This window comes from Rhineura floridana, chromosome 1 (genome assembly GCF_030035675.1).
Source record: "Rhineura floridana isolate rRhiFlo1 chromosome 1, rRhiFlo1.hap2, whole genome shotgun sequence".
In the NCBI taxonomy this organism is placed as follows: domain Eukaryota; kingdom Metazoa; phylum Chordata; class Lepidosauria; order Squamata; family Rhineuridae; genus Rhineura; species Rhineura floridana.
In genome coordinates, this window is record NC_084480.1 from 174,098,855 (window position 1) to 174,113,645 (window position 14,791).

General features: G+C 41.5%; 1 protein-coding gene across 1 annotated transcript in view; it reads left to right on the forward strand.

Moving 5' to 3' along the window:
• HARS1 (histidyl-tRNA synthetase 1) overlaps positions 1-14,791 on the forward strand; it is a 37,123-nt gene that overhangs the window by 13,074 nt on the left and 9,258 nt on the right. Inside the window, exons 5-11 of the mRNA XM_061586610.1 lie at positions 393-518; positions 2,528-2,635; positions 6,103-6,201; positions 7,596-7,689; positions 8,473-8,600; positions 8,681-8,923; positions 13,850-13,966. Coding sequence (XP_061442594.1) covers positions 393-518; positions 2,528-2,635; positions 6,103-6,201; positions 7,596-7,689; positions 8,473-8,600; positions 8,681-8,923; positions 13,850-13,966 — 915 coding nt within the window. The remainder of the gene's footprint in view (positions 1-392; positions 519-2,527; positions 2,636-6,102; positions 6,202-7,595; positions 7,690-8,472; positions 8,601-8,680; positions 8,924-13,849; positions 13,967-14,791) is intronic.

Consider the following 14,791-nt stretch of genomic DNA (forward strand, 5'->3'; position numbering starts at 1 on the left):
ATCTCTCTTGAGCAGACAATATGGGAATGTCTCATCTTCAAATCGGGCAGGCTGGATCCAGGCAGTGGCATCTTATCACAGTGCAGATCCCCAGTGCTGCTGCTTGTTTGGGGTTTCCAACCCACCCCTGCCAAATTATTAAATTTGGGCTGTACCTTTTGTAAGCTATTCAGAAAGCCTGGGAATGAGGCATTCCCCCTTTTTGTTTTAATGCCTGTGACAGAGCTATTGCTTTGATGGTCCCTGTTGTCGACAGGTGGCTGTGTTAGGAGCAAAGATACTGGGATGTCTCCCTCCCCCTGACAGAACCCCGTACAAGAATAAACCGAACCACGTACAAGAGTCTGGCTGGCTCAAGATTTGAGATGTTCTCCTTAGCCTTGTCTTCTCAGGTACCGTTTGCCCGTTACTTGGCTATGAACAAAATCACCAATATTAAGCGTTATCATATTGCTAAGGTCTACAGGCGAGACAATCCAGCCATGACAAGGGGCCGCTACAGAGAGTTCTACCAGTGTGTGAGTATCTGTAAAGCACCATTAGGGCATCTGTGGCTAATTGGCTTCCTGTTTGTTTGTTCTGTCCTTCTCATGCTGCCTGTAACTTTTTGGTTCCACTTTCTTCTCCCAGTCAGGCCAGTTGGTGTCTTCCCCATCCTTTCCACTTGGTTGTCATGTCCTTCCCCTGCTGGAATTGTTTCCAGAGCTAAGAGCAATGTAACACCCAGACTGCTTTGCACCTGTCCTTTTGCCTTTCCGGACACTAAAGGAACCCTTTCCTTCTCTCCAGTGAAAGCCAAGGGCAAATACCATAAAGGAAGTAGTACACACAAGTAATTACTTCCACTCTATAATGGGGCCTGGAACAGCTGCAAAAGAAGGTACAATCACTATACTGGCCAGGCTGTAGACTGAAGATCAGTGGTGGAAGGTAGGGCTACAGCCCTGCAGAAACAAGGGAAGGAATGCTGCCAATGGGAGAAGGTGAAAAACTCTCAGTAGCTCAATGTGTGTCTTCCAAAATCAAATATAGAAATAGATTTTAAATCTAGGGTCACATCCATACCTTCCACTTAAAGCACATGGCTTCCTCAAATAATTCTGGAAACTAGTTTATCTCTCACAGAGCTACAATTCCCAGCACCTTTAAATTACAGTTCCCAGGATACTTTGGGGGAAGCCATGTGCTTTAAATGTATGGTGTGGATGTGGCCTTCATATCAGGTGTGGGTACCTGATCTGGCTGGCAGGCCAGATCCTCCTTGTGGCCCACACAGTGGCATCAGGTGATGATGGTCAGGACTTCAAAGCACACACAAGGGCTTGCAAAAAGCCCTGTGTGGTGCTTTGAAGCACCACTGATCAGCAGGCTTGAAGTCTCTGCCCATCAGCTGACAGGCAGTGGCTTTTTGAAGAGAATGGCAGCATAACAGTTCCCCAGAAATTTAGTCAAACACCTGATACAGCTACACCTCTTTTCAGCCTTATAACTGATGTCACATATGACATCACAGCGTGGGGCAGGTGGGCATGGTTTGGAGAAAACTGCCTCACAGGTCAAATTGGGACCCAGGCCAGGCTAAATTTGGTCCTCCCTAAATTTGGGAGGTTCCCCCCCCCCAAGTGCCTGGAAATGAAGTTGCTGTTGGACACAGCACCTGCATTTCAACCTTTTGTAGCCCTCTTCAAATGTTAAGGCTGAACAGGGAATCACACTGGAATAGGGGGCATGGGACTGTGTCCCTGCATGCATCGCCGCCTCTCACCACCTCTGCCGTTCCTGTATTCAGGTCTGAAGGGAGCTCCTAAGTGCATTCAGCTGTGAAACCTCTCAGCTGGAAATCGTGATAACACTTCTAAGTGAACTCAGGGTTAGGGATGGAGCCAGCAGGGCATTAGGAGGCAGGATTAGCACACGAGCCTCCTGCCCCAAAACTCATGTTGAGGCACCCTGTTCAGCCTGAATAGGGCTTGTATCTATCTTCTTTCTGTTGCTTTGTATCTGCATTGATGACATGATACATTGCCTGACTGCTTGTTTGCTTGCTTATCCACAACTATTACTCCAGTCAAACTACACTGAACTGACATTTTGTCTTAAGGTGAATGTACGCGGACATCTTGCTTTCTCAGCCTTGTGCTGCCTAAACATTTTATTTTATCATTGATGGCACCCTTTTCCCTTTTTTATATTTGTGGGTATCCTTCAAGGGTTAAGATGCCAGTTGCCTGAATGTGTCCCATGTTCCAGTTCCCAGGTGACTGACTATCTTGGACTGACTATTATTACTATTATTTGGATTTCTTGGAAAGTTGGGAACTATGGGTTGTATTCAGCTACGTCCTATTCAGAGTCGACCCATTGAAATTAATAGCTTAAGTTAAACATGTCTATTAACCTTCAATGGATCTACTCTGATAAGGACTAGCACTGAATATTACCCAATGTATCAGGCAACCAATAGGTTTGCCACTCAACTGGATTCTTTATGCTTTAAGGATTTTCACTTCCACAATTTGTACCTCAGGATTTTGACATTGCTGGCCAGTATGACCCTATGATTCCTGATGCAGAGTGTCTGAAGATTGTGCATGAGATCCTGAGTGCCCTACAAATAGGAGAATTTTGCATCAAGGTGAGAATAAGGCTAGAAATCTAGAGCTGTTTTATCCAGAATATACATGAAATACCCATGTTTTTTAACCTTTTTTTAAAAAATGTCTTCAAAGCTTTTTAAAAAAATGTTTTTAAAGTTGTTTTGTTTTAATGTATTTTAATGTCTGTTTTTATGATATTTTAAAGTGTTTTTGTTGCCGGTCTAGGCTCCTGCTGGGAGGAAGGGCGGGATATAAACCAAATAATAAATAAATAAAATAAAATCTGTTTAGCAATCTTGTCTTTTGCAAGGAATATAAAATGAGAAATGCAATTTAATTTATTTTGTCTTAATTTGTCAGTATGCATTCATTGTGCTTTCACAAATTTGATTAGTCTAAATTCTTTCTTTGCCCCAGCTTTTGCCGCCTTTTCCTTATATGTATTTGGGAGTCCCTAGCAAACATAAATCACTTATGCCTTATATTTAGCCCTATAGACTTTTAGAAACAGGCTGATACACCTGCCACTTGAAAGGCTAATACCTGTGTCTCTTTCAGGCATTCATTATTTACCTGGAGTGCCTGTGTTTTTCAGTGTTAGGTTATTGCTAATTGTCTCACAATATTGCTGTCTTCTCCATACTCTGTATGATGGAAGCTGTACAGTAAAGGTGCCAGATTCACCTCTGGGGAGGGAGTTCCAGGGAGTCTTTTTAAGAAGAGGAAACCACTGCCTCTGAGGCGGATAGTACTTCCCCCTCCGCCAGTGAAGCATTGATCACTCCCTGGACCCACCCAGTCATCCCCCTACTGCTAGCTCTTAAGAATCAAGGGGGCAGGTGGTCAGCAGCACTTCTTCAAGCAGCTTCTCCACATCCTCCGGCCACAACAACTGAAACGGATCCAGTACAAATGGATCAGACAGTGCTCTGGATGCCTCCATTATACTCCCAACTGTGCCATACAGCTCTGTTCACATCTGAGCAACTTTGTCCCTAAAATGCTTTGCAAAGTTGTTAAAGCAGGTAACAATTTAACTCAGATATAATTTAACTCAGTTCAAGGGACCTGAATAATATAACCTGGATAGTTCAAATTTATAAGCACTGCAAGGGAATGCCGTATTCCAGTGTTTCCTGCTGCTTGATCTAATATGGACATTTTATATGGTTTTATTTTCTGTGGTTTATTGAAAAAATTGTGGTATTTTTTGCATTTTCTTTGTACTTTTATGATGTAAGATTTTGTTAGCTGCCCTTGTGTTTTTTTTAATCAAAATATTACTAGCTAGTCTTATCTGGAGAGAAATCCTTCTAAACACAGATTCCGATATACTCTTGGAGCCCTAAGCATGGAGATTCTTCTTCCCCATCACCAGCAAAAAAAAGTTGTTCCTCTTTAGCACAAATCCACCTCACTCAATATGCCTTTGTCACAGGGCAGGAGAATACGTTAATGATGGTGGCTTAGACAGGTCATGAGTCCATTTGGCTTAGGTACTTTAGTGCAGATCTCTACTCTGGGCAGGGGTCTTTCACAGCCCTCCTCTCTGAAATCCTTTTAACTAGAAGATTTTAGCCTGGAGACTAAAACCTAGAACCTTATGCATTCAAAACATGTGCCCTGCCAATGAGCTAAGGCCTCTCCCCATCACTGCAAAATAAATGTTACTGATGCATACATTTTAATGCTCTTGAAAGAAACACTTGTAACTTTACTCAAATAGGTAGGCTAGAGATTAGAATTTTTCTAGGTTTATTTTTTAAATGATACCATTTTTATTGTAAATTTTTAACATTATTATAATAAATATGGTTCTTTTCATTGAGTACAGAAGATGACATTAAAGAAAAATCAAGGTTTGCCTCCTTCCAGTTTATTCAGCAAATCCCTTCAAAATGACCGCTGGTCTGATACACACCATTAATATATGTGAAGAATGGGAACCAGGTCTCTATAAACTTACCCTCTTTCAGAATTTTTCTAGGTTTATCATTGGGTGTCTTATAGCTGACAGTTGTAGTCAAGATAATTAAGAAAGAGCCAATAAAATAAACCCCAACAATCATTCTTGAAATTTAAGTTGGCACCGACAAATGGCACCAACACTTTGGAATTCCCTCCCCTTCAATATTAGACAGGCAACATCTCTGTTATCTTTTCGGTGCCTACTGAAAACCTTCCTCTTTCAAGTAGAGACCTTATCCCAGGCTGTGTCTATGGTGGAATTACTTTCTAAGATATTTTTAAAGATGCTTTTAAGATGTTTTAATATGTTTTGAAAGATGTTTTTTTTCAATATATTTTAAAGTCTTTTGTTAAGATGCTTTAAAATGCTTTTAGTGTTTTTGTTTGCCACCCTGGGCTCTTTCTGGGAGGAAAGGCAGCATGTAAATTTAATAAATAAAATAATACTAAAAATAAAAACTTGACACTTTGTCTTGTTACACAGCCTTTTCACTTCACTTCTTTTTAACTGGTTTGTTGCCCATCTTAAACCAGAATTAAGTCTCGCCATTTCTAATAAAAGCAGTAATTTCCTATGTAATAGAACACCAGATGGTTTTGGACATCCAAACGTTCTCACTTCCCATTCCAGGGAAAGATGAGTGTGTGCCAGTCCAAATATTTGTGGGGAAAAAGACTGAGCAAAGGGGTGGAGGAAGACATGATCCTTTTGCTACTCCACCACCACTGTACATAATTTTGTAGCAAAAGGCAGGCGTCACAGGCTTTTCCCTTGCTACTGGTTCCTAGTTACTTTTCAAATATATTTGTCAGGCAGCTAAGATTAGTCAGCATCTAGGATTTATATCTACCACATAATCTGAGGGACATCAGGTTTTAGTGAGAGCATGTGACAGTAGAACAGTATCTGTACCTTAGTGTTAACTGAGTTACTGTAACACTTAGTTACTGTACACCGCCCAGAGAGCTTCGGCTATGGGGCGGTATATAAATACAATAAATAAATAAATAAGTGTTGGTGGATGAAGCCTCGGAATGGTATTCAAGTAACTTACCCCATCAGTGCAAGGATTACTGCTAGTGCAACAGGACACCCCACCTTATGTGTGCCCTGTATCCTCTCCAAATCTGCTCCAAGAGGTTGGGGGAAACCCCAGAACAGATTTAGGGGGCACATGGGGGGAGAAGAGGGGGAAGTTCCACTGCAGAAGCAGAAATAATTGTGCTGGCAGAACTGCTTACTTCGCTCTGTGTTGGATACAACCCGTAACTTCCTTTCTCCCTTCACAGCTGCACTCAGTTTGAAGGAAGCAAATACCTGTGACAAACTGCATGGGTTTCAGTTACAATGCTTCAGGGCCCCAAGTCAGGTGGCCTTTTTTTGGCAATGGTTACTCTGCTTTCTTGTGGAAAGAAAGTGAAGCAGAGGCAGCCACCCATCTATTGCCCACTTCCTCCCCCCCCCATGCCTCAGAGGTAATACATGCAGAAGCAGGAGCCATGGATTTCTATTGAAAACAATTCAACTTCCTTGTAGGTCAATGACCGACGTATTCTTGATGGGATGTTTGCGGCTTGCGGGGTTCCGGACAGCAAATTCCGGACTGCTTGCTCCTCTGTGGACAAGCTAGACAAGGTAAGGACATTAGGAGAAGAGACTGTTTTTACTGTGACTCAAGTGTTTGGAAAACATAGGAAAGGATGGGATTGTTTCCCAAGGGAATGATGTTTTGGGGAGGCCAGGCTTCCATCCAATGCAGTTATAGTCTTGGGGCTGCTGCTCCTAGTGGTTGTGCCTTGATAGCTGTTAACTGCAGCTTGATAACTGCAAACAGCACATGCAGTCTGCTTGCTTTTTAAGATGTTTTTAAAGCTTTTTTTAAAAGGTATTTTGTTTTAATGTTTTTAAAGAAGTTTTGTTTTAATATATCTTAAAGTTTGTTTTTAAGATGTTTAAAGTGTTTTTAGTGTTTTGTTTGCTGCCCTGGGCTCCTGGGACGAAGGGCAGGATAGAAATTAATTAAAGAAATAAATACTTTGTCTGGTGCCTATCTGACAAATAGGGAAGACACTAGCCAGACACACCTCAGAGTTCTGAGAAGTGACAGGCACTGCTGAGAAGATTTCTTGTAGGTAGCCTTGAGTTGCATAGGCGGCTCAGCCTCTGTAGCAGAGTGTACCAGTCTGACAATGGGCAAGTGTGAGCTGCCTTTGCTCCTTTCATCTCCATTTCTGACCATGTAAGGGGAAGCAGTTGAGTCACAAATCTTCACTGTATTCCAAGACTCTTGGTGAGAGGGGTCAAGAGCACTGACAGGACAGAGAGAGAAGGGTGCCATTTTCCCCCAGTGTAGTAGATTGGAACCATGCTGGGAGTCCCAACCCTTATGCCCAGAGGCAACTGGCATCAAAGTATGGTATGACCAATCAACTTTCCAAAGCAAAGAAAGCAAAAGGTGGGCACACAAGGTGACCAGAATATGTTTGGAAAAGGTCTGCATAGGGCTTCTACCTGTGTTTGTTTGAACACAAATAGAACTCTTAGCATGATCGGGGATCCTGCCTTATCCGGATCCCAGATTGCAAGTAGAAACCCTATCCTATGCAACATAGGGAAAGTCAAGGACTGAGCAGGGGGCAAACTGCGTGTTTGGGGGGGACACTCCTCACCCTCTTCACACTTTGGCGAATGCCTGAACACTCCTTATATGTATCTCCCATTACAGGTTCTATTCAAAGAAAGCACCTTTTCTTATAATTGCATATTGATATTCACTGCAAACTTTTGCTTTCCTCATTGTATCTCATACTTCAAGGATTGTGTAGAATGTTATGGAGGTGACTGTTTCTCATTTGGAGTCAAAGAGGTTAGAAATATGGTGGGAGGTTCCATGGAGTCAAAATAGCAATGAGAGGAAAGGAAAATATTCCTGAATCATCCCAGGCGATCATCAATAGTAAAAACACTGTGTAAATAAATAAATGACTCATTAAAACAAGTGACCACATAGCTGTCAATCCTGTCTATAGATGACTTGGGAAGATGTGAAAAGTGAGATGGTCGGAGAGAAGGGGCTCTCACCAGAGGTTGCAGATCATATTGGTGAATATGTAAGGCTCAATGGTGAGTATGAAAACAAGAAAGTCTTCTTGTTCCAATTCTAAGGCAAGTGGACTGAGATCTTATGCTCATACAATCCATCCAGCTGTTGGTCTAGAGAGTCTATAATCTCAGTGATACGGAGAGAGATGCTGTGTCAGCGCCAATTCATATGTGACTGAGTGGGGGCGGGGCAGAGAACAGGAAATGCAAAGAGGCACAAGCTGCATATTCCCTCACATATCCAGATGTCCAGCATAGAATTTTCATGCATGCTGGGCAGGGAAAGGGGAGAGATGTTCCTCCTGTCCTCCCACATTTCCATACTGATCAAAAGAGAAGCAGGATCCAAAATCTGGAAGTGAAAGCAGACAGGTTTCGTGGTGGTTGTGTTTTCTTCTCAGGCTGTCATGTCTGACTCCACACATAGTATCAAATACTAAAGGGGTGGTCAACCTTCCCGCCCACTCCAGGGGGCCCTGGATCTCGAAGCTAAGGGGCTTAACATTCTTGAGCTGATGGGAAAGGAGTGTGTGTGAAGCAGCCAGCTGACCCATCAACAGTCTCATTTCCAGTGTGTGGAATCTTTTTATTATGTTTGGGTAATAAGGTTTTGAATATACTTCACCTTTCCAATATCTTCATTTCAATTTAGCATAAGTGTAGCTGTCATAAAACAGATGGAGCTGCATCAAATGAGAGAAAGGAGAAGAAAGATTTGAGCTGGGTTGCCTGGAGAAGGTCTTCTGTTGGTGCTGATGCTTCTGTCGCACAGGATAATATGTGATGCGTGTGTCACTTCTGCAGGTGGACTAAGTCTGATTGAACAGTTGCTCCAAGACCCAAAGCTGTTGCAGAACAAGCTGGCCAGAGAAGGCCTTGAGGAAATGAAGCTGCTTTTTGAGTACTTGACCCTTTTTGGCATTTTGGATAAGGTGAGCGAGGGCTATTCCTGGCCCATCTCATTACTTGGACGTCAATGTGTCTGACATCTAAGAAGGTTTATGTTTTGCAGGTTTCCTTTGACTTGAGCCTGGCTCGTGGTTTGGATTACTACACTGGAGTAATCTGTGAGGCTGTCCTTCTCCAGCAGCAAAGTAACCAAACAGAGGAGTCTGTTGGTGTGGGCAGCATAGCTGGAGGGGGCCGCTATGATGGACTAGTAGGAATGTTTGACCCCAAGGGGCGGAAGGTGCCTTGTGTGGGAATCAGCATTGGCATTGAACGGATCTTCTCTATCGTGGAACAAAAGGTGGAGGTAAGGGCTGCTCACTATTCCCTTTCCCCAGGGCTTGCCTGTGGTGATGGCTAGTCTGCTTGCAACAGTGACTACAAGCGCTGCCTGTTCTGGAGTCTGTGAGTACTCTGTTCTGTGCATTTGGAGAGGCTGTTTATGCCAACTAAAGTCAAGCTGTGTGAATGCCAAGGTGTTGAGGGAAATCTCCATTATTGGAGCTTACCTGAACATCATAGTTATTGATAACACTTAAGTAATTACATAACCATATAACAGTTTCTTTACACAAGTCTTTAAAGTGGGGAGGGCTAAATTACTTTTGTAACAGTGCCACAATGTAATGGGGAGTATTGGTGGGATAAGGTTATCCATAGAAAAAACCTCTATAGAAAAGGCAGAGGCTGCATACATATCAGACCTTTAAAGCATATCCCCCAAATAAAAGAATCTTGAGAACTGTAGTTTAAGGGTGCTGGGAATTGCAGGTCTGTGAGGGATAAATTACAGTACCTAGAATTCTTGGGGTGGTGACGTGCTTTGTAATCTAAAGGTCTGGTGTATACACAGCCAGAGAAGGGAAAAGAGGTTGCTCTGTATGTCAGCACATAGAGGCAAACTAACTAGACATCTGGAGAGGAATAAACTTCTTCACAGAATCACTTGCATGAAATACCAAGTTAAAAATGTAATTCAGTTCTGAGGATACACACTATTCCTACACACACCCGCCTACCACAACTATGAGGGTGGTGTTGAGGTAGAGAAAGAAATGAGGGAGACAACTAAAGAAAAGTCCAGCATAGTGACATCTACCAGAAAAGAAATCCAGGGGAAATCTCGAAAATGAGATTAGTTAAAAGAAAACTGAAAGGGAAAGCAAAAGGTTAAATCTCTTCAGGAGATCAGGAAGTTATTAAAGTAACAATAATAGCAGATCAGCTAGAATGTATACCTCAGATTAAGTATAAATCTAAGGGGATGCCAGTGTGGTTAATCAGCAGAATCAAGAAAGCAAAAAGGTTTCCTTCAGAAACTGGAAGTCTTGAAACCAAAAAGGGAAACAAACTCTAATAAAAAAAAATGAAGTTGACAATAAGGAAAGTGAAAAATTAATGTGTGCTTAAAAAAACCCATAAAAATCAACAATATGTATTCATACTTTCAGTAACTTTAATATACTGTCTCCTGTCCTTCCACTCTAAAAACAACCCTCAGGCCATTAAATAAATTCATGTTTGGCTTTGTTTGATTTTATTATTATTTTATTGTTCTTGTGTTTATTTTATGTTTCGCTTTGTTTGTATGGAAATGCAAATGATTAAATAAATAAATACTGCTTTGTATATCAGACAATAGGAAACCTCAGGGATTATTGGAAAAGTCATGGAGATGATTGGGCCATTAGCTGATAAAGGAGTAAAAGGTTACTAAAGGAGAGAGAGACTGTATAGAATCTGAATGAATTATTTTCACTGGCCTACAGCTGATCTCTCTTTTGGGAAGTCAAACAGACATGGTGATTGAATAACGAAATTTGGGGACTAATTGACAAATTAACCAACCAGTGGGTACAGAATTCTTAAAGAAGTCCAATGGGAAGTTGCTGATCTTGCAACAAAAATATGCAGCTTGTTTCTAAAGTTATCCTCTATACTGGAAAATAGGAGAGCAATCATTGTCATACTTTTTTTTTAATGAGGTCCTTTTTAAAGGGTAGGGAAATAGGAATCTGTCCAAATTTTGACAAAAATTTATCAAGATATATGGAAAACTAAACAATGCCCTGCAGACTGGAAGCTTTCAATATACATCCCAATTCCAAAGAAAGGGGATCCCAGGGAATGCAGTAATTATCAAACTATTGCCTTAATATCCCATGCAAGTAAAGTAATGCTCAAGATTCTACAACAGAGGCTCTTACCATATATGGAGCAAGAAATGCCAGATGTCCAAGCTGGATTTAGAAAGGGAAGAGGCACCAGAGATCATATCGCAAACATACGTTGGATAATGGAACAGACGAAGGAATTTCAGAAGAAAATCACCCTGTGCTTTATAGATTACAGCAAAGCCTTTGACTGTGTATTTCATGAAAAACTATGGAATGCTTTAAAAGAAATGGGGGTGTCCTGATGCGCAACCTATACTCTGGACAAGAGGCTACTGTAAAGACAGAATATGGAGAAACCGATTGGTTCCCTATTGGAAAGGGTGTGAGACGGGATGTATTTTATCGCCCTATTTGCTTAATCTATACGCAGAACATATCATACAGAAAGTGGGATTGGACCAGGATGAAGGAAGTGTGAAAATTGGAGGGAGAAATATCAATAATTTAAGAAAGGCAGACGATACCATACTAGCAGAAACCAGTAACGATTTGAAGCGAATGCTGATGAAAGTTAAAGAGGAAAGCACAAAAGCAGAACTACAGCCGAACATCAAAAAGACTAAAGTAATGACAACAGAAGATTTATATAACTTTAAAGTTGGCAATGAAGACATTGACCTTGTCAAGAATTATCAATACCTCAGCACAGTCATTAACCAAAATGGAGACAATAGTCAAGAAATCAGAAGAAGGCTAGGACTGGGGAGGGCAGTTGTGAGAGAACTAGAAAAGGTCCTCAAATGCAAAGATGTATCACTGAACACTAAAGTCAGGATCATTCAGACCATGGTATTCCCGATCTCTATGTATGGATGTGAAAGTTGGACAGTGAAAAAAGCGGATAAGAGAAAAATCAACTCATTTGAAATGTGGTGCTGGAGGAGAGCTTTGCACATACCATGGGCTGCGAAAAAGACAAATAATTGGGTGTCAGAACAAATTAAACCAGAACTGTCACTAGAAGCTAAAATGATGAAACTGAGGTTATGATACTTTGGACACATCATGAGAAGACATGATTCACTAGAAAAGACAATAATGCTGGGAAAAACAGGAGGGAGTAGAAAAAGAGGAAGACCAAACAAGAGATGGATTGATTCCATAAAGGAAGCCATAGACCTGAACTTACAAGATCTGAACAAGGTGGTTCATGACAGATGCCATTGGAGGTCGCTGATTCATAAGGTTGCCATAAGTCATAGTCGACTTGGAGGCACATAACAAGGGAACTAGGAAATACAAGCCAGTGAGCTGGTGAGAGACACTGTTTGTTATCAGGGGATGGCTGTTTCCACCTGCTTTGCCCCACCCTCCAGGCCTGAGAGCCTCCAAAAGGGAGCTTCTTCCAGAAGACTTTCTGGCCCTTTGGGTTGTGGCATAAGGGTCAGGGGGATAAAAGATTTTTATATCAGCTTGGGGGTTAGTTTTCAATATTTTTGCTTTAGCTTTATTGTTGAGCTTTATGTTCATTTACACTTTGATGTATACTAACTTTTTTTAGTGTTGTAGCGATTATACTTTTTATTATGTATTGTTGTGTTACACTATTTGGACTGTTTGTTTGTGTGAACCACTTTGAGCATATATGTATTTGTGGAACATGTGTGTATAAATAAATAGACTACGACTAATATCTGCTCCAGGTAAATTGATGGAGAACATTAAGCAGCAGCACATAGACGAACAACACTTCTTAAAGAACTGCCAGCATAGATTCCGCCAAGAAGGCTTTAGAAGCCTTTTGAAGTTCTTTGAGGGTGTGAGAAAGTGAAATATTTTCCATTTCCTCCTTTTTTTTCCAGCCTCCACACAATTCATAATTTCATAAACTTCATATGTTTCTCTTTGATTGTATTTTTTCCAAAATTAAAAGTCATCAATGCATTAACCTTTCCTAGGGGTAGCATCGTAGAGGAGAGGGACAGTCAAGTGTGCATAGCAAAGATGCTTTTAAAGCATCTACATTTAGAAGCTTTTAGAACCTCCCAACATTTGGGAAACCCTTTCATCCAATAAAGGAGCTAAATGTTCTCGAACTTCAAAAACATTAACATCAAAGACAAAGCCTTACTTGGGGAAACAAATAACATTAAATCCAGGGCTGTGGAGTCGTGGAGTCTGAATCGGGAGCAATTTTGGGTGGAGTCGGAGTCAGAGTCAGTAGAAACGTACCGACTCTGACTCCTTCATAAATGGCAAATGTATATTAACTAGTAATAACAGATTTACTGTAGTAAAATGGTAGCACAAGGCATTTCATCACCACCACCACGTGAATCCAGAGCTTGGAAAAGTTACTTTTTTGAACTACAACTCCCACGAGCCCAATCCCTGGGGCTGATGGGAGTTGTAGTTCGAAAAAGTAACTTTTCCAAGCTCTGGATTCACGTGGTGGTGATGAAATGCCTTGTGCAACCATTTTACTACAGTAAATTTGTTATTACTAGTTAATATACATTTGCCATTTATGAAGGAGTCGGACAGTAGAAAAATGGAAGAGTCGGAGTTGGAGTCGAAGGTCTGGCGTACCGACTCCACAGCCCTGATTAAATTTATTCTTATTGTTTTAAAAAAATTATGAACATAACTGGAAAAAAATTATTGCTGTTCAACAAAAATACTATTCTTTTTCATTGTTCAGAGACCAGTTTCTTATAGTCTGATGATAATAGCTAGATGTTTTATCAACTAGAATCTAAGTCTTGAAGTGGTACTTAACTTTTCTTATGATAGCTAGCAGGTTTTTAAGTAGTAGAAAGGACTTATTACTGTGGGGTTCATTGTGTTTGGGGGAGTCTTCTTGATTCCCACTGCTTTTTACTCTGGGATAGGTGATGTATTCGTAGAAGTGATCTTGCCTACAAATTTGCAATAAACTTGTCTGTCTCTAAAGTACCACACCAGCTGTTGTCTGCTGTAGCACAAAGTGTCTGGCATGGCTCTTGGGATAGTCCACACTACTTGAATTTGTGTTGCAAACATGAACTGTTGGGATTCTCTTCTTAGTACATTTCCATGCATCACTCCCTAACTGAAAAGTCTGCTTTCACCTTCAGGCTTCTGAGGAGAAGATCCGGACGACAGGGACCCAGGTGCTTGTGGCATCTGCTCAGAAGAAACTCCTTGAAGAGAGACTGAAGCTTGTGTCTGAGCTGTGGGATTCTGGGATCAAGGTGCAACTGCAGTACATATATGGGCTCAAGCCAAGAATAGTGGTCATAGAATGGGGCAGGGAGGGTTTTTTTCTGTTTCTCTTGTTTTTGCAGCATGACAGGAAGGCATAATAGGAATAGGGCTACATTCCAGGCATAAAAAATCAGAGCTTCCTGCACACACATCTCTCCATCCTCTATTCTGGCAGTAAACATCACAGCTCAAGGTACTTGAGGAGGATGCGGAGCCAGCCTAGGGAGAAGCACTAGAAGAATCCCAAGAGCCAAATACAGAGGCCCGAAAGGGTGTATTTGGCCTCCAGGCCTGAGTTTCCCCACTCCTGCTCCAAAACAACAAGCGGACAGTGAAAGGCCTGGAGAAAAGCCCTATGAGAGAAGGCTGAAAACGTTTACCTGGGAGAAGAGAAAGTTGATAGGCAATATGATAGCCATCTTCAAATATTTGAAGGGCTGACAAATAGACAGTAGCCCACATTTATCTTCTGTTACTCCAGAGGATGGAACCCAAACCAGTGAGTTCAAATTGTAAGAAAAAGGGTTGAGCCTAAACACTAGGACAAACATCTTGATGGCTTGAGCTATTTAACAGTGGAGGAGACTGCCTCAGCAAGTGGTGGGCTCTTTGTCAGTAGAGACTTTGAAGCAGAGGCTGGATGGCCACCTATCAGGGATGCTGTAGTATAGGGTTCCTGCATCAGGGGTCGGGCTGAACTAGATGCCCTTGTGATGTCCCTTCTAACTCTATGTAGCTGTGTGCTGCGTTTGCTCTTCTTTGCTACAGTAGGTACAGATTGCTGTCCCTGATTGGTTTTTTAAATTAAGTGA